The sequence below is a fragment of the Falco peregrinus genome, chromosome 12 (assembly GCF_023634155.1).
Source record: "Falco peregrinus isolate bFalPer1 chromosome 12, bFalPer1.pri, whole genome shotgun sequence".
NCBI classification, from domain to species: domain Eukaryota; kingdom Metazoa; phylum Chordata; class Aves; order Falconiformes; family Falconidae; genus Falco; species Falco peregrinus.
In genome coordinates this window covers 21459306-21482822 of record NC_073732.1, presented here as the reverse complement: position 1 = coordinate 21482822, position 23517 = coordinate 21459306, and the positions used below count along the sequence as shown (strand labels likewise).

Below are 23517 nucleotides of genomic sequence, written 5' to 3'. Positions count from 1 at the left end.
TTGACATGTCAGCACAGAGCTTCTTCCAAATGAACAAAAAAAGAGAAAACAAATCTTACTTAAAGCTTCACAGAGAAATCTGTTTCCCAGCATAACAGCTTCCTGGTGCGCAAAGGGCCACACTCAGTGAATGAGCTGATCACCAAAACATGTCAGTGAGGCAAGCGCAGCAAATCAGTAACGGCCTTCTCTTGAAGAACTAGAAGTCTGACTGGAGCAACGCTGGTTTAGAGCTGTCCTTAGCTCCACTGAACCACCCTGCGGGAAGACCAACAGCCATAAAATAATACCCATGCTTCTGGGACACTTGCAGTGTTTGCAGACTGGAGAGCAGGGACTTTCACTGCCCTTATCCTTCTGAACACCCTCCCAGCTGTGACCAGCTTTCCACCATAGCTCCTGCTTTTTAGGCACAGTGTGGAATAGCCAGGTGGGCCAGTGGTTGGGTGCCCTACAACTACACTGCTGAATCAGTTTCCAGCTAGAAATCCTTCTAGTTCACCTTGGTGTTAAATTGCCATGATGGCACCTTCATGCAGCAATGGAGTAATTAATTCTCTTTTGGCTGGATGGCAATGTGCCCATTGATCTGCAGTCATGGCACCACACTCTTAAGCATTAAAGTCTCGCACCCCACACTGTCAGGGCATTTCCAGAAGCAAAAATCCAGTGCCCTGATAATCAGCTATCTGTAGAGCCTGTTTCTTTCTGCCAATGTTTTCTCAGGAATAGTGTGGAGTTAACAGAGCACAGGCTATTTTCAGTGAAAGATGTAGTCTTTCCCTCACATAGACTAGGTACAAATACTCAAGGATAGTTAAACTTCCCTTACTGTCGGTTTGGTTTTCAGCACCTCGAATCCCCAAACCTTCCGGGTTAAACCATTCTAATGCAGTTAGAAAATCTTACAATCACATGAGATAATCTGGCACCTCACACCTCCTTTCCCTACTCACTATGTCCTGAGCCACTCATTTTTACCACTTGTGCTAGCACTGGTGCTACCTACCCTCTTAGAGACCTAGTTCAGGGAGTTAAATGGATAGAAAACAGTTCACTATCTGTGAAGTTACTTTTACCGCTTGTTTAACTCCCTGAACCAGCTCACCATGTGCGCAGGCAAGCAGCAATGCAAAAGAGGGTATATACAGAGTAAGATGTAATTGTATAATTAAATGATAACTAATTACAACAGCTAAATATATATTACACTCAAGTATTAATAACATTAATATACAGAATGATACTAAGAGTGGAAAACAGGACAATTTCACTGTTTTTGGTAAGTGAATAACCTCTGAATTGACTATAAACCATGTCATTGCTTGCGTGTATAGCAGGGTTTGGTAATCCTGACAAAGTTACCTATGCTGCTGGCAATGCTGCCTTAATAATGATGAAGAAAATATTCTGCTTCAGGATACACAAAGGCCTTTTGCAAACCAGTAGCTTAAATATAATTGAGCTGGAATTACCACTGATTTTCCTTTGTAAGGTGACCAGCTCTGTGAACAGTGAGAAAGTAAAAAAACAAACAAATCCATATCTGGCAATTGCTCCAAACACCTGTACCAACCAGGCTCATTAAAGTAATTGGGAGGCATGTAAGTGATGTTCTACCATTAACCTGGCTCAATTGTTCAGAGTTGGTGTGTCAAGCTTTTAACCAGCTACAAAGGCAGTGTGGCTGGATGCTTTTTCTGAGAGAAAATTATAAAGGGGTAAAAAGCATGCTGCCATTTAAGTCTGGATCATGCCAGACCAAAAGGAGCACTCATAAAGGAATAATCAAAAGACTCTTTAAAAAAGGAGGGTCACTCCTATGTTCTTTTAAAGGTCTGGTTTTATACACAAGGGCTTCAGTGGTGTAACTTCAGTTGTCCTGTCCCTCCGAAACCAGTCCTCACCCCTTGTACAGTGTTTTAAGACCTCAGCCTTAGAACTTTGGCCAGATTCTCCTCTAGGGTTGGCATGGGGCCCTGCTGCATTGGAGAGGAGACATGCATCTAACTTTGCCTTCTGAGTGGGGGCCCAGTGAGCAGTTCTCAGCTTAAAGGAAACAGGTAAGTCAGACCCGGGGCTGGGCTGGGGACACTTATGCCTCTCATGGACTTGTGTCCCAAGACCATCACTTGCTGAGTGACCGTTGTTTGGCAGTCTGAATGGAAAAGCTTTCTGGTTTGCTGCTAGCTGAGAGGAGCACACATGGGAAAACTCCTTCAGAAAACAAAACTTGGAGGAGATGCTGACTGCAGTTCTCAAGGAGCCCCAAGGGTACAGGCACATCTGCTCCACTGGGTCCAAGGGGACTGGGAAGCCAAACGCCTTCAAGGTCTCCTTGAATGTCCCTGGTGGGAACTAGAAGACTCCTTTCTCCCATGAGCTGACTTGCCACCTCTGTACACGATCTGTGTGTCTCCTTACCTAACTTTTAACAAGCCCCTCAGCATATCACCTCAGCATGTGGCGACAGAAAACTGCAATAGCAAGGTGCCACAGGGAGGGTTAAGGTGGGGGTTAGGAATAATATTACCTTTAATAGGACCACTGTCAGCTTCACTACCTGCAGCAGTTCTTTCACACCTCTGCTACTCAGTACAGCAGTTACTGGCTGTGGGCTCAAGGCAGATTTCATTTACCCGGGTGAATGGAAGGACCTGTCAGCCTCCTTGAAGTAGTTGCAGATCTATTCTGAGGCAAGAAGAGAATCTGTTCCTAACTTTTTGAAAACAAATGAGTTTACTCACCCTGGGAATTTTCAAACATGACACATCCATCAGTTTTCCTTTCTGACTAACATTTGGCAAAATGTAACTGACAAAACTTTTTAATTCAAAAAAAATTGTTTGTTATTTGTTCCAAGCCACATATTAAATGTCAATGACAAAAGCTCCCATAAGGCCTTTGTGGGCTCACACGCATAGCTACCCCATGACCCGCACCGAGCAACAGCCCTGGAGCTTGGAGAAGCTTAAATCCACTGAGGCAAGGGTGTGAAAACACAGCTGGGCCCAGCAGCTTCTGCTGCTACAGTAAATCCCATTTTGCCCTCATGCACATTGCTCTAGCCTTAAAGTCTTTAGAGGTGAAATCATAAGCTCTCCTTCTTAATGCAGTTCTTTTTTGGCACTAAAAATTCCTCTGAGGCAAGGACAGTTTGGCATATTTTCCCTGTGTGCCCATCAAGCTCTTAAAAAATTAAGTTATTAATCATCTAACCATTCACCTCCACTGCAATAAGGCTTTCTGGCCAGAAAGTCCCATAAGTGTTTATTTCAAATATGATTCTGCTTCCATTGAAGACTTTTAAATTAAAAAATCTGAAGTATGGACAAATGCACCTTGTGATAATTACTGCCTAGCACTACACTTTTAAAGCAGTCAGCTGAGCTTCTAGTCTATATTTCACTAATTTGCTTACTTGGTAAAAAACAAACAAACAAACAACAAAAAACACCCAAACAAACAAAAAAACCCACAACCCCTAACCCCACACTTAAGTAGTTTATCTGAGGTCTACACATACAGCAAAGCATTGCTTGCAAGACGGAAGAGAAGTTTGCAGCAAAATTGTTTTCTAACAGATGTATCAATGGAAAAAGTTAGTAACTGGGAGTGTTCTCTCTTTCCCTGTCTCGCAATTGCTGTTAGTGCTGGTCTTTAGGGTGTAGCTTTCCTCTTGGGCTTCTGTGTTTGTTCTACGTATTGCTTTCCTCTTCCTTTCGGTCAGGAGCCTTTTTATGATCAGGCAAGATAATACTGAGCAGCAGCATTGAATCTGCAGGACAAAATGAGCCTTTGCTTTAAATATCCAAGAGACAAATGGAGGTAAGTAGAAACAAATGGATTAAGCTGTTTGGGCTGGGGAATTGCTGTCAGTTCTTTATTCGAACCTTACTAACAACTAGTACATTGGATTTGTTTTGGGTTTTTTCCCGTTTGACTGCAATGTTAAGAATTTAACTGAACTCTGGCATGGAAATATACTGAAGTTGTAACTGTGTTCAGGCCTTTGGTAGGGATTACAGAGTTGGTTAGGACAGAAATCTTTTAAGCAGGGTTTCCTAGGCCTTCATGGGAGACCTTAAACACATTTTCCCTCATCCTCTTTCCTCATCTTGCAAAGCTTCTCTGTATTTCTGATTCACTGTGCACACTATACGTAATCAGAGAGTTTATCCTGCTCCTTTTATCTTCTTGTATTTCATATATATTACAGAGGTTGTATTTGCTCAGCTGTACTGAATCCTATTATAAAGGCAGGGTGCAGAGGGCAGTTTCTGGATGCACAATGAATCTCTGTAACTAATAAAATACAGCACCTGCTCTGCTGGTAGTATCAGTGTGAAGCCAGAGTTGACAGGGTAAGTGATCCCACTGCGTAATCCTATAATGTTGATACAATTTGTTGGTACCAGCATAAAAGAGATGCTTGGAGCTAAGCTGGACTTTGAGATAAATTGAAAATAGTGTCTTTAAAGGAAAACCACTCAGTACAGGATTTGATGGCATGCAGATGTTTTACTCACAGGGTGTCATATCTGGCAGTTAGGTGGATGAAAACAGTCTCGTTTGTTGCGTTGTACAAAAGCGGCAAATATTTCAGTCTAGTGAAGAAAGGGGTGCATGTCCAAACAAGACTCCATATGTGCATCAAGAGCAGACAATAAAAACCTAAATATTCTTGGCACCCCTTCTTTCTGTTTTCTAACTTATCTTTGAAGAATCCTGAAATTTACTGAGATGGAGGTTTTTTCTGTACTGTTATTACTAATAATTACTGATATTAGATACTTCTGATATCAAACCTTAAGTTACATTAATTTTGCATGCACACCCATGATATGTTTTTGGTCTCCAGCTGCATTATCATGGTTTTTAGAGCCAGGTCTCCAGACTCAACTGCCAAAAAAAAAATATGGTTGTTATTTACTATTTCCTGATCATTCAATCTTATGTCTATTTCAAAGTTTTCTAGGAAAATTTTGATAGCAAACAATTGCAGGTCTAACTAACCACCAAGTTAATTCATATATGAAACAGAATGAACATTTCCCCCAAATCTTTTGTAGAATCAACAAACTTTTTAGATTAGTTTCTTCTTCTGTTCACATAGACGCTATGCTCCCTCATGTTGTGAAGTACCAGAAAGAGTTACATTTTGGTGGATGAAAGACATGTAACTTATGAGAGGACTTTAGCTCTGCAAGGATGCTAGAGAGGCACCACCTTGAACTGGGGATATATGAATTATCTTTCTGTTGATTACATTAGCTCTGGCTTCTCCCATTCTCCTCCTGTCTGATCTTCTTTCCCATATAGACCCAAAGCTCTTTGGGGCAGGGACCTTCCCCGACCAGGTGTTCATAAAGTGCTTGTAAGTGGCTTGCTCTCACTTACATAGCAGCGTAGCACAGACAGTAAATCAAATGTTCTGGCTTTATTCATTCCTTTCCATAGCAAAAAGTTCACTAAAGCTGATGGAATTTTTTATGTGGTACTACCAGACTTCAAAGTATGACTGTCAGTTCATTGGTTTCATGGAAATACTGAGTTACACTGCATTTATGTTGGCAAATCCATGCCCAGAGAGCTGAGTCACTGTGCACAAAGCAGAAGCTATGGCTCATTTGAACAGTTGCTTTTCCATAGTACATCCTTCCTCTTCCACCAAGGTCTCCAATATGCTTCTTGTTGCAGATGTTTGCTTTTCATGTGCTGCACTGAGACAAAACCAGAGGCAGTCACACTTCCAAGCTATCAGACTGATAACAGGGGAAGAGAGAGAAAGTCCTGTGTCAGGAGCAAACCCAGAAGACAGGTCTGGGTTATGTTTATAAGCTCGAACCACTGATACAAAAAACAAACCAGGATGTAGGTACATTATTAACATGTATAGTTATTTTCACAGCCTGATTTTAGACTCACTTATACCAGTGAGTATTTCTACTAGCTCTTCAGTTTCTGGTTTTGCACAGCTTGAAATGCTCTCTGCAGCCTGTGTAAAATCTGAAGGGGCAGATTTTGGATGCATGGAAATAACTTGCTGCAGTCATCAAAGCCACACTGAGGTATTTGTGAAGTAGGACCAGTCACCCCTTCTCTCCTGAACTCTCAGCTAAAGCACAGACCTTGGATTTCTGCTGTGAGCAGTTCATATTCAGAAGTTCCTCTGCTCCTGAGTTATTCTAGCTGGATTTATAAAATATAAAGGAAGAATCATGCTAATTCTAGAATCCAGATGCTGAGAAAAATAATATGCAAAGAACAGTACACAAAACGATATTCACCTGTAAAATAAAAATGTGCTAGGAGTCAGTAAGTCAGTGGAGAGTAAAGAGAAAGATACACTACAGCAGTCAACTAGAAAGAAAAAAAGGCCACTATAATATTTCATAGTTACAGGAAGACAAAAAAATAAAATAAAACAAAACTACTCTGAAACCTCTCAACTGGAATACACTGCAGAAAATCCAACTGGTCCCAAAGAAAGCTGTCAGAATGGCATAATGAAGTCAGCAGGCAAATTTGAACAGGAGGTATTTTTAAAACAGGGAAAAAATACTCCTGTAAGTAATATCTGAAATGTCAGAAAGCAAAATCCTTTCAAAAGAAAAACATTGGGAATGGGCAAAAACTGGATCTGAAAATCTTCCATCCAGTTTTCTACTAACCGCTGATGGATATTTGACAACCATTTAAATTATTACTCAAGCTCATTAATAAAAAAAATAAATAAATTCTTTCCCATCCCCTCAATTGGAAAAAAATCATCACATCTTTTTACGTTGAGAATTAGTTGATGAATGTCATGTCATATATCACTGCTGCTGCATCTGACAGGAATGAAAGCAGAGATTTTGAAAGGCAAGTGTCTTTGAATTGCTAATTATGCTTAACAAACTGTTAAACAAAGTGTTTCAGTTGTTGTTTCTTAATGAAACATTTCTGCTTTTACCAAAAAGTTTCTTCTGCCACCTTATTTCTGGACAGTATGAAACTATGTTGAAACCAACAATAATCTCTTTATTTCTGATTATACTGTGATGTTTAAAAAGTAGGGAAAATGTCCAGTGTTTCTTACATATCCAAAGCTCCTGGTGATTTGTTGAGAAATACTGGCAAAGGTAACTCTCTGATAAATTTTGTTCTTTTGGATATATGTGCAGACATTAAAAAGCATGTGTGAAAGTTCTGAGTATAAGAGTAGGGTTTTAACTCAGCTCTTCTGCCCCCAGAAATTTATCCTCTTAATTTATTCTTCCTCAGCTCTCTGTTTTGTGGCCCCATTTTGAGAGGGATTTAAAATACCCAGACAAAAGCTGCACTCAACCATATCTACTCAAACAAAAGCAATTATCGAACAGGAGAATATGTCATAGGGAGGAAAAAGATAGCAATGGGTAGGCCAGCAATTTGGCATTGTCTCTTACTTCCACCACATTCAAGAACTCTGGATGAGGTTCAAAAAGAAAAGCCAAAAAAACCCCAACAAAACTCAAACAAACAACAAAAACACCCAGACTTCAGTGCAACCCCTCAGGGCCTCAAATCTTTTGACCTTCATCCTTCTCTAATTTTAATGCTTGTTAAGTGAGGCCAAAAAGTGAAACTCTAGGAGTCCTGGATTAGGAAGCAAGTAATACGTACGTATCCACTTGACTGGGCACAGGGAATTTTGATCTGCCAGAGAAGAGGTTGTTTTGTATGGTCAACACTAGGCATATCTTGCAAATTAGAAAGCTTCAGGCTATGAAAATACTGGAATATGAAGCTACAAAGAAAGTCCAGCTGATCTAGAGAGCTGCTAGTAAGTCAGGAACTGAAGGTAACAAATTTTATACTGTTAATCATGGAATCATGTATATACTGGAATCATGGCTTTTCCCAGTGTTAAGTGGAGCAGATTCAGAATTTATTGTGTTTTAATACTCTCAGATTTATATGCCATGAACTGAAGAAGGGAATGCAAAACTTTTTGCTAGGTCCTCGGAATGCATAAGACAGCGTAAGTTCAAGAGGGCTGATTCTCATTTTCCTTAAAGTTACTTTAAAACAGCTTTATGTATACAGGCTGAATAAAAATGTCAGTCAGGCCTATTAACTAGTTTACAATCGCTCCTTTCCTTTGCCAGTTTGTCCCCCATCTTCCTGTGAAGCACACAATTTTGGAAAAAATGTTTAAATCATATTATAAATATTGCAATTCAGAAATTGTCTGAATGGTAACACCCAAGAGTCAATTGCTCGTCATCAGTAAATAAGAGGGCATTCACAGACACTGCCATGCAGCAGAGCCTGGGGTTAGCTCTGAATTGCCTCTTCTGTGAAAACCTCTTCCTTCTCTTTTATCTCATCCAGTTACAAGCACTCTTCCTTTACACCCACTTGCAAGTGTTTAGGAGATCAGCTAATTTGACTGGGATTAAGAAGTGGACATGTGATATTAAAAAAAAGTAATCCATAAGTGCTAACGGTATGCTTGCATGTTTCTGTTACTCTAGCACTGACTGGTTTGAACACTATGAGGGTGCCAGCTTGACAGCACTGGTAGAATGGTTGCAGGAAGCAATTTGGTGCCATTCCCAATAGGTGCTGGCAAGAAGTAACTGGACCTGAAGTGTGGAAGAGGCTCACTGAGGAACATGTGGCAACCTTCCCCTAATGACTGTGGCACTGAGTCTGTCAGGGAACCCTTTTGGGAGGCATTTTGTCTGCCTGCACAGAAAATGTGCTCAGGGATGAAAAGTTGAAGGAAAAGGTGAGGAGGATGCACAAAACAGAGTTCAGGCCATTCAACCTTATGCCTTGGGTAGGCAAAGAAAGACTTGAGTAGTCTCAATGAAATCACTAACAGGGCACTACATGAAAGCTTCTCAGTATGTGCCCGGGAAATAGAGACATGGTGAAAGCAACACGAAAGCAGTAGCGTAACCTTCCTGTACACTCTGAAATTATGTGTGTTGGGAGAGGCTGAGGACAATTAAAAAGAATGCAGATGGCATGTATAAAGGGTTATGGCCATGCCTCATCACTGTACAGACTAAACAGCCCCGATATGCTAATTAAAGTGAGCAGCCAGTGGGACAGCAACATCCTCTGCTGGGATGTGGGCTGTCTGGCCTGTGTAGGTTGGAAGCAAATACTCCCATCGCTGTCACAGTGCAGCATCTCAGAGAACTGTAGGCTAATCACATTCATTACAATTAAGGTCTTAAAGGCAACCGCACATTAGACCAAAAATCTCATCTAGCCAAAATTCATTGATGCACATTACCAATAACAATCTTATAGGCAAAAGTTAGCATGTATCTCCCATTTTCCAGTGCTGAGATTTGCATGTTCCCAAAGGGTCAGCACGTTTCCTCAAAGCGTTAGTAAACCATCCAGTGGATGTGTAGTACATCAGATTAACCTCATCGAGAGAAACTACTGGCTGAACAGTATTTTTCATGAAGCACAACTTTTACTTTTTACCTAATGGTGGGTAAATCTGGAATCTCCATCACTTACAATTTTGGAAAACAGGTTAGACAAATCAGAGAAAGGTGGTGCAGGTAGAACTGAACCTGCCACGGGGCAGCAGATGGACTAGGTGACCTTTAAGGGGCCTCCCCCATCTCCGTTTTCTATGATTTCTCTAAATGCTTCTCTTTCACTAACTAGACAGCTGGCCCTGTGTTAGTCGACAAATAACAGAAGCAATGCAGGATGGCTTAAGATGAGGCCAGTGCGGAGTGTTTGCTTTCATTTTATGAACAGTCATCCAGCTCTGGAGAAGAACTAACAGGCTACATGCACAACTGGTCTTTGTCTGTGTTTTCAGACATCTGAAAAGCTGAAATCTTTGCCAGCAAAAGAAAGGTTGCATATGCAAATGCTAATCATTGTACAGCTTTTTAGAAAATACGCAGTTGCCTACATTAGTCTGTGATACCATTTGAGTGATATTTATTCCTCCACTGTAGCGGTATTGCTATCTCAATATTAACTTTTAAGTGAGGAAATGGACTTCGTCTTTATGTTTAGAGGCAGAAGTTCTAAAACTAGAATAAAAGATGTCAGTTTCTGACCTTATTCTCAAGCTGAGCCCTGAGAACTTTGATCTCTTATGGAAGGCTGGGATCAGCATGTTCAAGCATGACACCCAGGTTAATACAGTTAACCCTGAATCTTTGACTATATGATGGCCCTGCCTGTTTGCAGTCTCTACTGACCTCACCAGTTCAGATGCGGAGGCTTTTTGGAAATGATGCAGCACTTGTTTGTGCGTTACTGTAGCACTGGGAAAAGAAGCAAAGGCCTTGCCATGCTGGAGAGATAATGCCATTGATTCTGCTTTCACCTGTGCTGGCTGAAATCACTTGCAGCAGCAGGTCCCAGTGACTTCAGCGGGAGGGGAATGGTTCCTTTCAAAAGCTGTCCCTCAGCAGAAGGATTAAGCCATAAAGCGGGGATTTTATCTAGCCAAGCCTGGTTGCTTTCTCTGTACCCCTGACACATTTAAGGCTCTACTTTCCCTGCTCTGACCCAGGGACGTGCAGACAGCAGCCTGTGCACCCTCCCTTCCTCAAAGCCTTGCTTCAAGTTGGGACACTGCTATCCACTGATTTCAGCCTGGCTACCAGCTCTGCAGGCTCAGGAGACAAAATTTCAGATGAACCCAGGCTGATGGTTTGGTTGATGGAGGTTTTTTTTAGTATTTTCTTCTGTGTCTAAATTTTGTTCCACCCGAAATACAAAAGGTTTGATTTGCATTTTAGGTATTTGCTTTAAAAATCTGAATTAGATGGAAATTGAAAACCAATTAGAATTGCTGAGTAAATTACATCTTGCTAAATTAGCCCTCCAGTGCCCTGCTTGAGTGAGGGCCAAACGAATACCACAAAAACAGCACAGCGTTGAGGTCCACCCTGCTACAGAGGACTAACCAGCGCCTTGCAGTCTGTCCTGGGGTGTAACTACACCACTACACCACAGTCAGAGCCACCAGCTTTGACCCAGGTAGCTCAGGAAGGCATCAACATCTTCCCATCATTCCACAGCTTCAGTTTTTACCCAACTTACCAGACTAAAACTTCATGTTGCTGCAACACTGAGCCTCAAGCCCACATATGTCAGTCAACTAAAGAACTCAAGATTCAAAATGTTCAATATTTTCCAAGGCACTAACTGAATAACCAAACATTTTGGGGATGGATTTTCCATGACTCCAGGCAGACCTAAATCTGCAAGTGCAGATCATGCTGCATCTACTCCAGGTACTCTGAAATTGCTGTGTTCCTGCCCTAATGCATTAGGCATCCCAATTTGATATTCTTTTTGCAGACGTGCGACTCTTTTTGGCAGACACACAACTGGTTTCAGTTTTCCTGAATCCTGTCCATTGCACATGCAGTTACTATGTTCAGGAGTTTTGTTAAGAAATTGAAAGTCTTAGATTTAGAGCTGCCTATCACAAAGCAAATAATCTTGAAAACGTGTATTTGAGCAAGAAGAGCCAAGTCCTCATCTGGCAAGTGAACTTTCATCTTCCTGCAGCAGTCTTTCTCCAAATTTACAGTCTCAATGTACACAGGGGAAACTTAAGATTTATCTGAGTCAGAAAATACCTGCATTTCAGTTCTTTCACTGCTAAGAAATATGTACAGCTACTCCCATTATTTCAGAAGGGTTGGTTTGTTGTTTGTTTTTTTTTAAAAATCACCCCCTGGCCTCTTTTTAAAATAAAAGCTCTTGGTTTTGGAGCTCAGGAGTCATAATGAATCAAAACCTGTGAATGCAATTCAGATTCACGTGTTGAGTCATGGGTCGCTCTCGAGTGCGTGCAGGATCAAGTCATATCCATTTAAGGGGATTGGCAGTAGCTTTGGAAATATCTGTCCTCTTTCCCAGTTTGCACTCACGAGCCATACTTCCAGCTCACTTTTTTTTATAAAAGGAAATAAACAGTTGTCTGCAGACATCAGTAACCATCCCTGTATCAGTGTGCTCTGCATAGATAGGAAGGGAGTATCTGGAATATGTTATGTGGTCTGAGTGTGTCTTACACTGTTAAGATTCGTGGTACTATTAGAAGATCCTTCTACCCCTCCCCCATCTTTTACTCGACACCAAACCCAAATAAGTGGTTCATACAGTTTTCCGTCATCCATCACATACCCACTCCTTTATCACACCTCTGCAGCATTTTCAAAATCAATGCTTTTATTTTGTCAGTTATTATTAAACTGTTTTTCAATGCTCTAAGTATCTTGATTTGGAGATTGCTCAAGCGGATAAGGTGAACAGAACCAGACTATTTCAGGCACTGATGCCTCAGCCATGCGCACAGAAACACGCCGCCTTCTTGGGAGCCCTTGCCACTGGCCCCAGCCTGTGGCTGATACTCCTCCATCACACCCTCAGCTCTATCACTGAGAACCTTCTCACTTCGAAGAGTGAGCCAAGAGACAAATTAGCCTCTTGGAGTGTATTTCTGACTCACTCTTTGCCTCCTTTTACTCATTTCCAGTATATGCTTGAGCCATGTAACTGCATGAGCTGTACTGCCCTAGGGAACCAGCTGGTGACTGCCTCATGCTGTGCTGGGGCATGTGTGAGCTTCGCAGTCTCATCACCAAGCCAGATAGACACATGCCTGGGTTTCTCCCCCCTGTATGAAGAAGGTGCACCTTAATACGTGTTTTGTTAAGCCACAAGTACAACAGCAATCTTAGCAGTCCCCTGGTACAACCATTGAACCTAATTTAACAGTAAAGCAGCGCGCAGGCAGGACAGGCTTTCAGGTTTTGATAACCACTTGTGTTTCCAGGTTCTGGTAAGAAAAAGGTGTTGAAAAACATTTGAAACAATATATAACCTACTTTTGCAGATTTGGATAGGTCAGATAAACATCCGAGCATGTTTGTTGAGGAAAACAAACTGCCATTCGAACAGCTGGAGGTTTAGCCATCCCCAGAGCAAAGTCCATCAAACCTAGAGATGTGGCAAATGGCCAGACAGTTACATGTGTGTCAATTTGATGGTCACACTGGAATGTCCTACGGGCAAGAGCAGATTAATGGTAACTCTCTGAAACACCGAGTGCCTCATTTTTGAGCTTCCCATAGCAGTATATTTCTCCTTCCATTTTTACTTTGTTCTTAAATCTTCACTCTTCATTTACCCTCTAAGGAAACTCCTTGCAAGATAGATGTATGGTACCATTTCAGGAGGAAAAAAAAAACCTCTATCAGAAAAATAAATACTGAAATCTATTTGGTAATGCCCTCATGTATATAACTCTCTCATCTTCTTTAAATATTAGTTCAGAAAACATCTTTCATTTATAGCAATTTCATTGCCATAATCCAGATAGCGTGGATTATTTCTATAGTGATGCTTTAATGCTAATTTGCAAAAGTGGAAGGCAATTTGCTATCCTAACAAATTACTTCTGTCCTTGGATGAAACAGGCAGCAAAGACAGTGCCCCTGGCTAATCAGAATCACTAGATAGATATCCATAATGTTCTATATGTGAAGTCTAGTGTTGGAGATGTTGTTAACATTCAATTTAACTCCTACAAAATTAAAACTAAAGCGTTATACTAATTTCCAAGCAGAAACCTCCTTGGAAATAGCTTGATGCGGTGTTCTGAAAAATGTCAAAAGATCACCTCTTCATAATGACCAGGGAGATGTAGATCCAAATAATGATGTCTGGGTATTTATACAAATGATTCTTCTCAGGGCTGCCTGTCACAGCTAACTATATACAAAACATATCAAGCTTATAAAACCAGAAACACACTTCACTTATTCTGAATCTGTCCATAAAAATGGATGGATAAGGCCTAAATCCAAGTCCAGAAGTCTAATACAAGACTTAAGAGCCACCATGTGAAATACAAGGTTTGGTGGACACTGTCCTTAACTACAGTTGAAAACACTTACAAACTTAGTGTACAGATCCATGTGCTGATGATAATGCACACAATACAGCAGCCAGTCTAGATGCTATTTATAAATCCCCCTCCTCCCTCGATAAAGGAGGGGTTTAGGGTTAAAACAGCTCATGTAAGAGATTTAGTTTCTATCATCAGGCCTGACACAGGTACAGGGCACAGTCACCATGATTCACATTCCTTACCCGGGTATTACCCCTATTCATTCCATCCCTCACTGGTGACTATGAAGATGACCAAGACTATCCTGTCTCACAACAACTTGCCAGTACATCCCAGACCAGCCAGTAACATGCTGACTTGCACTACGTCATGAAGCTAGGGGTACGTAGAGCTGTACAGATCATCCTTGACTGCCAGAAGAAAAGTAAACTTTAGAAAAAGACTTCTATAGAGTTTGAGAATTGAGTTTATCCTCAAACCACAGTGTGACAAGAGTGCCATTCAGTCAGCCTGTGCAATGGTTAATCGGTGGGTCACTGGGTGCAGGACCAGGGGCATGAAGACAGGACAACTAGACCACTCAGCTCTGCCAAGGCTTGAAATGCAACTTTGCATCACGCTCTGGTCAGGACCAAACAAGCTCCTCTCTGCCTGTGAACTCAGTGAGCAGCACAGTATGCAGATCTATGCCAAAGTGAGAAAGCAGCAGCTGCCAACATATTTTCAAGCACTGCTGTACCCACAGCTAAGTTCAGTATAAAAATTCTGGGGGGACAAAAAGCAATTAACATCTAACAACTAGCTCTTAGTAGAGTCACCTTCAGACTAGTCAGGCACAGTTCTACTTAATCTGCCTGCGTTTCCAGAGCACTGATCACTATGTATCTTTGCATCATGGCCATCCATCACACCACCAGTTTCTCATCTAAATACTGCCAAGAGCACTGTGAGTAGCCCAGCACTGACACTCCCTCCTTCTCCCTCTGCATCTATTTATTTAAGTTGCTGCTGGCAAAGAAAAGGAAAGTGGCTGTGTCCACAGTGACATTAGCAGAACTGTCAACTTAATCAATGCTGATCCTTTCCCAGGCTGCTTCTCTGCTGCTCCTTTTTGAGGCAGCAGAAGAATGCTATGAATTCACCACTGTGCTCAGCCGTCCAGAAATACCGCTCATTTTCCAGAAAGCCTTTGGTATCCTTACTGCCTCCAGCTCCACATGCTATGTCCCCCTAGGCCACCCAGGGTCCCCCAAGCAGAGCCATTGCCAGGGCTGCCAGAGCTCGTCCCCTGATCAGCAGGAGCATCTCTGGCAGCAGGCAGGCAGAGCAAGGAACACTTCTGCTCTCTGCAGATTAATCGTCACAAGGGAAATAGGATTACAACAGCACTAAAGGCAGAGCAGGTCACCAGAAAGGATGAGTGCTTTGAGAGATACCTTTCTGCAATCAAAGAAACTTGTTGAAAGATTTTCCAGAACCTTGGAAGCTGGGATGTTTGTAAATAGTCCCTAATCGCTTCTGTTCCAACAAAGCATGCTTTTTCAGTTTGGAAAGGAGCAGGCAAACCTCCACTAACAACGCAGCTCTATTCCGCTCACTTATCACCACCAGGGCCATTGCTGAGCGACGGTGCAGTCTGCAGAGGGCAACTGCAGGCGATACTTTCTAATGTGAACTGTGGAGGATTCACCATGAGGTGATCCTCCTGGACTCCACGTGCCCCATTAAGTCAGGCAGAACTGACAGGCAGACACATGCGAGTACAGAGTAGGAGTTGCCACTGCTGCCTTTCATTGCCCTCAGGAGTTCAGTAGAACAGGGAATAAAATTAACCTCTCCACATCATCCAGACCCTCACCACCTTGCCTCAGCAGCATACCCTTGCCTTTTGGTAACATAGTCATAAGCAATTACTTACAGAAGCAGCTTTTTTGGTATTTTTGTTTGTGTAGGTTTTAACTTTTCTTTTTAAAGGCAGTTTTCAGAAATGGGGAATTTTTTTTCCCTCTTCAGTTTACCAGGCTGACACACTAATTCACAATGTGCCTTCTTTGATACAGTACATTAGTCAGCTGGAACTAAATTTCAAATAACATAGCATCATTCAGGTAAGTGGAGAGGGAGCATCATAACAAAGATAGATGTTTTTGGAAAACCAGTATTCAAAAAAGTTTCAGTATCAATAATCCTCCCTTTCCACCTTGTGTCTTGCAAGTTTGGCATGTGGGTGTTTGTACACCTTCGTCTCTCTCACCGTGTCTCTACCACTTGTCAACTCATTGCAGTTCTCAGCCTACCGTCAAGATCACTCTCTCCTGTTGACATCTGACATTCCCTAGAGTTGTCTAGAAGGGGAAGTCTTGAGTGCAGTTGATCTACCCCAGTATCATTTGGCCACAAGCCCTGAAGAGGCAGTGCAGCCACTTGCTTTGCCTTCTGGTCTCACCTCTGTCCAGCACAACTCAACCACAGCCAAGGTACAGCATGTGCCAGGGACAGGAGTGCTCACACTCTGGGGGTCAGCACACTCAAACTTCCTGCAATTTGTCCCATCACAACATAGGCATGATATGTTCGTTGTACTGATAATAGTAGTGTTGTTACCTATAAGCTTTCTCTCTTCCACTGTGTGTCCATGTGCTTCTCTGACACTATCTTCCTTGAAAAATAGTCAAGGAAAACTTAAGCACCACGTTGCACACAGGTTTCCCCAAGACTTTGAAGGTCAGAGAAAGAAAGATTTGTTTCTTTCCTCCCACAACAAAATAAACCCCTCCAAGCAACACTACAGTACTAACAGGTTACTGCATTTCAGGAGGAGTAATTCCACCTGGTCGATATTCCCACCAGTGTGGCTGCAGGGACCTGGTTGTTTAGCATGTCTAGATCACACAGTGATATGAACCTAATCAACTCTGTCTCAATTTTCAAATCTCATTGAAAAGCCTATCTTGTCTCCCTTGTCATTACTGCTTAATTTTCCTCTTCCACTAAGCTATTCTTTAATTCACTGGCAGTAGCTAGCACTGACAGGCAACACAGCATGTAGGACTGACCTGGAGCCACAGTCCAGAGCTGTAGGACTCAGATCCTAACATCCCACAAGCTTGGACAAAGCACTGTATCCCAGTTTCCCCATCTCTAGCGTAAGAATAATGTTTCTGCTGCCAAGGGAGGCTGGAATTATTATACTCTAGAAACATTTAACGCTAAACACTTCTACCAGTCTGTTTATCACATTCATAGAGTAATGGCTTGCAGGATAAGAGACTAGAGAATAGCCCTGTAGTATAAGTTTGGGCTGGTAAGGAGATCTGATGGCTGTTCCTGGCTCTTACACAGGTAACAGGAGGGATCTAGGCAAGGTTTGGGCTTCAAACCTCCACCCTTAGAATGGTAAATACAACCTTTCCCTCTCATGAGGCTAAATCATTCTTATCTGTGAGTTTTCAACTATACCAGATACTTTCATTTTTTAAGTGAATTGCTGCACGTACAGTTCTAGCATGGATGCAGTTTATAAATAAAGGACAAGAAGGAATAACTGCAGTTAGGAGGGGTTTTGTAACACTTAGCCAATGTCTGTTTTCTTGTATTTAATGAAATCTTGTACACCAGAATTAATGCAATGAGGGAAATGGCTCTGACAATCAATGCTGACTTCACTGACTTCAATAGTCATTCATAACACTGAACAAGACAGCTACTACTTGTGCCCCTTTCACTGAAAATAGAGCATCAGACCTACAAGTAATACCTACTAAAGATATGAAACAAGATTACCTACAGTCTGGAAAAGAAAATGATGTTTTTGTGGATTTTTCTGTTAGGGTAGTTTCCAGACAAGCATCTGTACCACATTTCAAAGAGTTTAAGTAGTGCCATACCTGATCTCCCACAGAAGCTTTGAAGGAGAATGCAGAAGTCCAACAAGTATAATTAATGTCAAGTGGTGTGTACAAGCAGAGTCCATCCTGCTGCCTCCTGTTGCCCTGCCTACCCGCTGCCCACCAGGGGCTTCTCCATGGCTGCCCTGACATTCCTGTGAAACTCCACTCCAAATGCTCTGCTTCGCTTCGGTCGACGTTTCCTGAAGAAACACTCAAACAGCTCATCATCTCTTTAAGCAATTAACTGACTCCATGAAGCATCTGGTGAGTGGAGTTCCATAGGGCTCCTACTTTGCAGCAGCTCACACCCCGTGGCACATGTACACTTCTGGCCTTATGGTCAGTAGCTGATCAACTGGTGCAAATCAAAATCTGTAGAGTTGCACTGACACACACCAGCTGGCTAGTTGCCCTTATCAGTTTTCATAGGTCTTGATCTCATATACACTCATATTGATTTACTAACATCAGTAAAGTTACTTCCAGGCCTGGACTCTGTAGGCTAGTGCCTAGGCCTGCATGGGACGTGGGGTTTTTTGCAATTATGTAACTTACTCTGCTGTGAATATCTTCCTGCAGCCCTCTTCATCCTCTCTCTAGACCAATATTTTAGACTTGGATGACAGAAGGAGGTTTTTTTTTCCAATAGGTTAAGAATAGCTGCAGTAGCAAAGATGCTTACTTGAAGTGCCAGCTAGGTTCTGGCACCGCAGGCATGGTGTTAAGGAAAACTTTGGTTAATTCTGAATGGGCTTTGGGGGAGATAATTGGACAAGATGGGATTAAGCCACCTCTCTTCTCCCGGAACAACAGTCATAGAACTCAGGGGTTTTTAGGCAGTGGAGCTAATCAGAGAGCAGGAGTTACAGCCTCATTCTGCCGATTTTATTGTTTTGGAAGTTGGGAACAGAGATAAATCCTTCCCTGCAATTTGCTGCTCTCAAAAGCAAGAAAGAGGGCTCCCAATGGTGCCACTCAGGTAAGAGAGCAAGCAACAGCCTCAGGCCTACCTGCACATTCCTATCCTTTCCAAAGCATTCCACCTGTACAGTCTTATTCACGAGTATTAACGATAAATTTGTTTGCTAACTTGCTTTAATTGCTGTGCTAGTCCTGCTACCCTGCTTGGCTCCACATGCCACTTCCTGCTGGAATATCAGGTTTAGATTAAGGAAGCAGGAGCTTGTAGGTCTGCTCTCATCACATGAGAGTGAGATGAACTGCACCATCTCCTTCAGCAAACGCACCTCAGCGCTGTGACCCCACCACATCCAGCCTGCCGTAGGGCCCTCTGCGGCCAAAAGTCCTTTGGGGAGGCAGCAAGAAGCTGCCAAAAGTACCCAGGGAGATTGAGCAATGATTCAGTAATGGCTGCAGGAGCAAGAAAAGTTCCCTGCTTGTTTGGGGTTAGTGACCAGCACATTATGATCCAGAAAGTGAAAATACAATCACCATTATGAGCACTGACATCTACAGGCACTACCTTTCAGCTTGCCAGGCACAGGGATAGCTGTGATGAATTAGTTTGCTAGCTTGATGGTGGCAGGGCATGGTGAAAATACCAAGTTTCCACAACACCTGTGTTGCATAAAAGCTTTTGTACAACCATGACCACAGCTGGTGTGGCTTGAAGGTAATGGGAGATTAAGGAAAGAAAAACAGGGTGAAAGAAAGCAACTGGTTGTAAGAATGCATAAAAAGCAAGGTGTCTCTGTCAAGGCAGCAGCGAGTGACTTGTCTCACTTGTGAAAATTACCTCCATTCTCCTTTCTCTCTGGTTATGTCTCTATTGCCATTTAGCCCGTTTTATTCCAGGGCTGTCTTCTAATACATACTTACACATTTGTCAAAGGTCCTGTGCAAAGGGAACACGACAATAAGCTGCACCTCCTAGACACCAGTGTAGCAGCATTAATGATGCTTGCTGCCAGCCACAGGGAGAAACCTTGGGTGAAAAGGAAAGCCAGTAGGATGCAGCAGAGAACTGAGACCCTGTCTTAAGGGACGTTTTTGTCCTTAGTGTTGTTCTGTCTATGCTAGGATTAGGCCTAGTTTAAAATAAGATCAATAGAAAGGGCTGAAAAAGCATGCATGCACACTAAAAAGTAGTCTGCTCTAAAATCTATCACTTTATGGATACACTGCCCACCTGTCTGAAGCAGAGCCCTTCCAACAGCTCAGCTTTCACCATAGCCCTCACTGCAGGAGCCATGCAACTGAGGAATGGCTGAGAGGATGAACCCACCATTGGCCTGAGCAGTGACAGGCAGAGGCAAGGTGAGGTCTCCATGTACTCATCAGCTTTCCCAGTGAATGGAACAAGTTTCTCATTTCCCCCCGCAGAGAAGTAGCTCAACTCTATTTGGAGAGCAGGTGGCATACAGCCATCTCATCCCCTTGTTCAGATGTTTGATACCTCTTTCCCTTCTCCTACATCTTAAACCTCAGACATGTGCCCCAACCCGCTGTGAAGGGTTGGGCTGACCTCAGATCTCTTTATCCTCCTCTAATTCCACCCTTTGCTCAGAGCTTCCCCTCCTAAACCCCGAGTGAAAATGAACGTCTCTCCAAGGCAGACACCAAAGGCAGTCTAAGCTTCACAGCTATATTAATAAGTAAATTATGACTAATTGGAGGAAGTGCTGTTACCTCCATATACAGCATTACACTAATTGCTGTACTATTTCTGTCATCCATATTTTGTCATGAATGCTTAAATACCAACACTAGTTCAGATCCATAGCAATGGCAAAAGGCTGTGGAGGACGAGTTTGTTTCTTAGCTTTTATGACTGCTAAAGTCAGAGAGGTAAGTGACTTGATTTGAACACAAAAGTAGTTTCACAAAAGGAAAATATCAGGCATAAAGAACAGTTTCATCTTTGAGATAAAGGTGTCTGGAAAACACCTGAAAGAAGCAGCCAGCTGAGCTGCAGCAAGCAGTGAGCAGAGCTTTTTCTAATGACTAACCATGTCAGTGTGGATGACAGATTCTCCCTCCCTTGGCCAAGTTAGGATGGGATAACATGCCCAGCTCCCACAGAAGTTTTAACTGTACTGTATCAAGATCTCTAGACACACATGAAAAAGCATTACTCAGAAAAAACCCTACCCTACAGCGAAAGGCGTTGTTCAGTGGTAAGGCGGTGATCTCTTCCATGCAGAGACCCCTTCCATGGGGCAGAGCTGTTCACGGATCTTTTCTAGGGTAACTTGCCCCTGAAGATCCTGGGCTGTCTTGGAACCGTGGCAGAGGCACGAGGGAGAACAGAGCAGGCAGAGGAGCTGGGGATGCAGCGGACACCCTGGGCAAGGAAAGGGGTAGGGCAGGCTGGGGGTGCAGGTGTTGCCAACAGGGAGCCTCGGTATAGCAAGATAAGGAGGCTTATCTCTAAGTACAAACTGGCTGACCTTTCCCCTTCCCTGCCTGCTGGGAAGGTGAGTGAGCAGAAGGATCCCCCCCCTCCCCAAAATCAACTCTGGAAGGTGTGTTTGGTCTCGGAGCTGGTGGGTCTGAATGTGGAAGGGAGGAACTGTCCTGAGATGTGGAAGGTTGAGTCCGTTCTGCTTTCATCCCCAAATTCTCTGTGACAGTAGGAAAATGGCACTTGCTCCCTGAGCCCCAGAGTTTTGTGAGTGCTCCTGGGGACCCCCACAGCAGCTGTCTCCAGCCCCCCCCCCGTGCCCCTGCTGCAGGCTCCTCGGGGCAGGGGCTGGCCCCGGCAGCTCCCCGCTGTGCTGCCAGCTCCGGCCCGGGGCCTCTAGGTGCTGCTGTACTCCCAGCAATGGATTTCCCGGCAGGAGGAAAGGGAAAGGGGCTGTCGGTAACTTCCTCATGTCGCAGGAGGAAACTGCTGCAGTTCTGGCTCATCAGAAAGTGCTTTTTTTTGAAGCATCTTGTTCATTCTTGTGTAAAGCAGCGTGCAGGGCAAAGCTATCAGCCCGTATTTCCTGCGGGGGTTGCAGCAGAGGGAATAAGCCTGAGCAGTAAATTCTGCATCAGGTTCGGACTCAGCGACAGAGGCAGGTTAGCTTTTCACACAAAGAAAAAAGAAGAGTTTAAACTCGGCTAATGGCATTGCCATGATAGGAGTTAACCCTGTTAGGTGAAGAACACATGGGATTGGTCACAGAGAACAGTAATGTACATGGGGCTGGTGCTTGAAGGTGAGGCTTAAGGCTTCAGGCATTAACAAATTAACTTTTTGTCTAATTAGGTATTGATCACTTTCACAAAGCATGTCATGACCACCATAAGCTTACCACAATGTGCTAGCCAGTGATGGAGAATAAGAACATGTGCCAGAAAGCATTAGTTGCTTCTTCTGTAGGAATTTTACTCAGACATTTAGCAAATCTGAGTCCCACCCTATTCTTTCCTAAATGAGTGACAAATATTCCCTTGCTCCCAAAGGCAACCTCACAGTTTTCCTTTTCACTACTATACTATGATTTTAACTTTGCATTAAGGTAAAGTGTTGCTCCTCCTTTCCCACTGCCTCAAGCAATGCAAATGTAAGGTGTCCATTACCCAGCTGATCCCGTGCCAGCTGGACAACCAAGGAAGGTAATTCTGCCTCACTACTAGTAGAGAGATGCTGTATTAACAGTGTCTTATTGTGTGTATCCCATGCTGTGCAGGATATAACATGAATTCTTTGTGTCCAGGTGAAGCCTTAACACCATCCTACAAATATGCTGCAAGCACTGAAACAGCAAATAACAGACCTGCCTGCCCTTGGGCAACGAGAACTAGCAGAGTTCACATTGCATCCCTGATAGCACACACATACTTATATAAGGGGTTGGTTACTATACATACCGCAGAGAGAAAGAAGTAAAAAGATGTATATCTCATAAGTTTACCCTAGTTCAGCTGGTTCAGGGGGCCTCTCTGCAAGTGCCCACAGCAGACTGCATTTTCTTTGAAATATTAATCCCAGCTTAGTGAAGAGATGGTGCACAATCAGGCACAAACGTTAGAGAATGGCTCTTTAATGTTTCCATCTGGGAACCCTCCTCCCAACAAATGCATTTTTAATGCCTATATGTAATCTCTGGTGGCTGTTGCATGCTGATGTGTGAGGATTATGTGATGCTGCTTATAGAATGAGAAAGTCTCAGACATGCAGTGAGAATTAGCTGGGTGACAGAGAGCAATGGTAGGGTGCAGTGATGGGAGCAGCTGGAAGGTGCTCTTGTGCAGCTTAGTCTGACACAGGTGATCCTAGGAGATACAGGAGGCATATACCTCAGGGAAGGAAAAACCTTGTTAACCTTGGTACATTTAATTGTCACCACTTTATTCTCTAGAAAATAGTCCCTGACAAGAACCACACAGACACTTCTCAGCTGCAACAGTGTCCAGGCAATCCAGCAGGAATATCAAACTGTGGATAGGAGGTCCTGGGTGGGTACAGATGACAGCACTGCAGGGTGACAAACCTACAAAGGAATGGGTCCTACCCACCTGTCTGCAACGTCAAACCATGTCCCAAATGAGAAAAGTGCTTGAGAAATAGCAGGAAGCAGAGGTACTTCACAGCCTGCACCAGAGCCTATGCCACCTACCCAACAAACCTGTAGACGGATTCCCTGCACCTGCTGGAGAACTGAGATCCCGTGCTTCTCATTTCACTCTAACATGTGTGTTCACATTTGCTCCATGTCACTCATGCAGTTGTGATGAAAGGTGAACACTGAGACCCGGTACCTGTGTTCACTCTCCATGCAGCCT

The 23517-nt window shown here is 43.1% G+C and overlaps 1 protein-coding gene across 2 annotated transcripts in view; it reads left to right on the top strand.

The window, feature by feature from the left end:
• The first annotated feature begins 3687 nt into the window (after positions 1-3687).
• Positions 3688-23517, top strand: part of KCNMB2 (potassium calcium-activated channel subfamily M regulatory beta subunit 2) — a 152579-nt gene continuing 132749 nt past the window's right edge. The window contains exon 1 of one of the 2 annotated variants that reach the window (XM_055817556.1): positions 3688-3828. In XM_055817556.1, coding sequence (XP_055673531.1) covers positions 3791-3828 — 38 coding nt within the window. In that variant the 5' untranslated portion in view covers positions 3688-3790. The remainder of the gene's footprint in view (positions 3829-23517) is intronic. The other variant, XM_055817558.1, reaches the window with a different exon arrangement.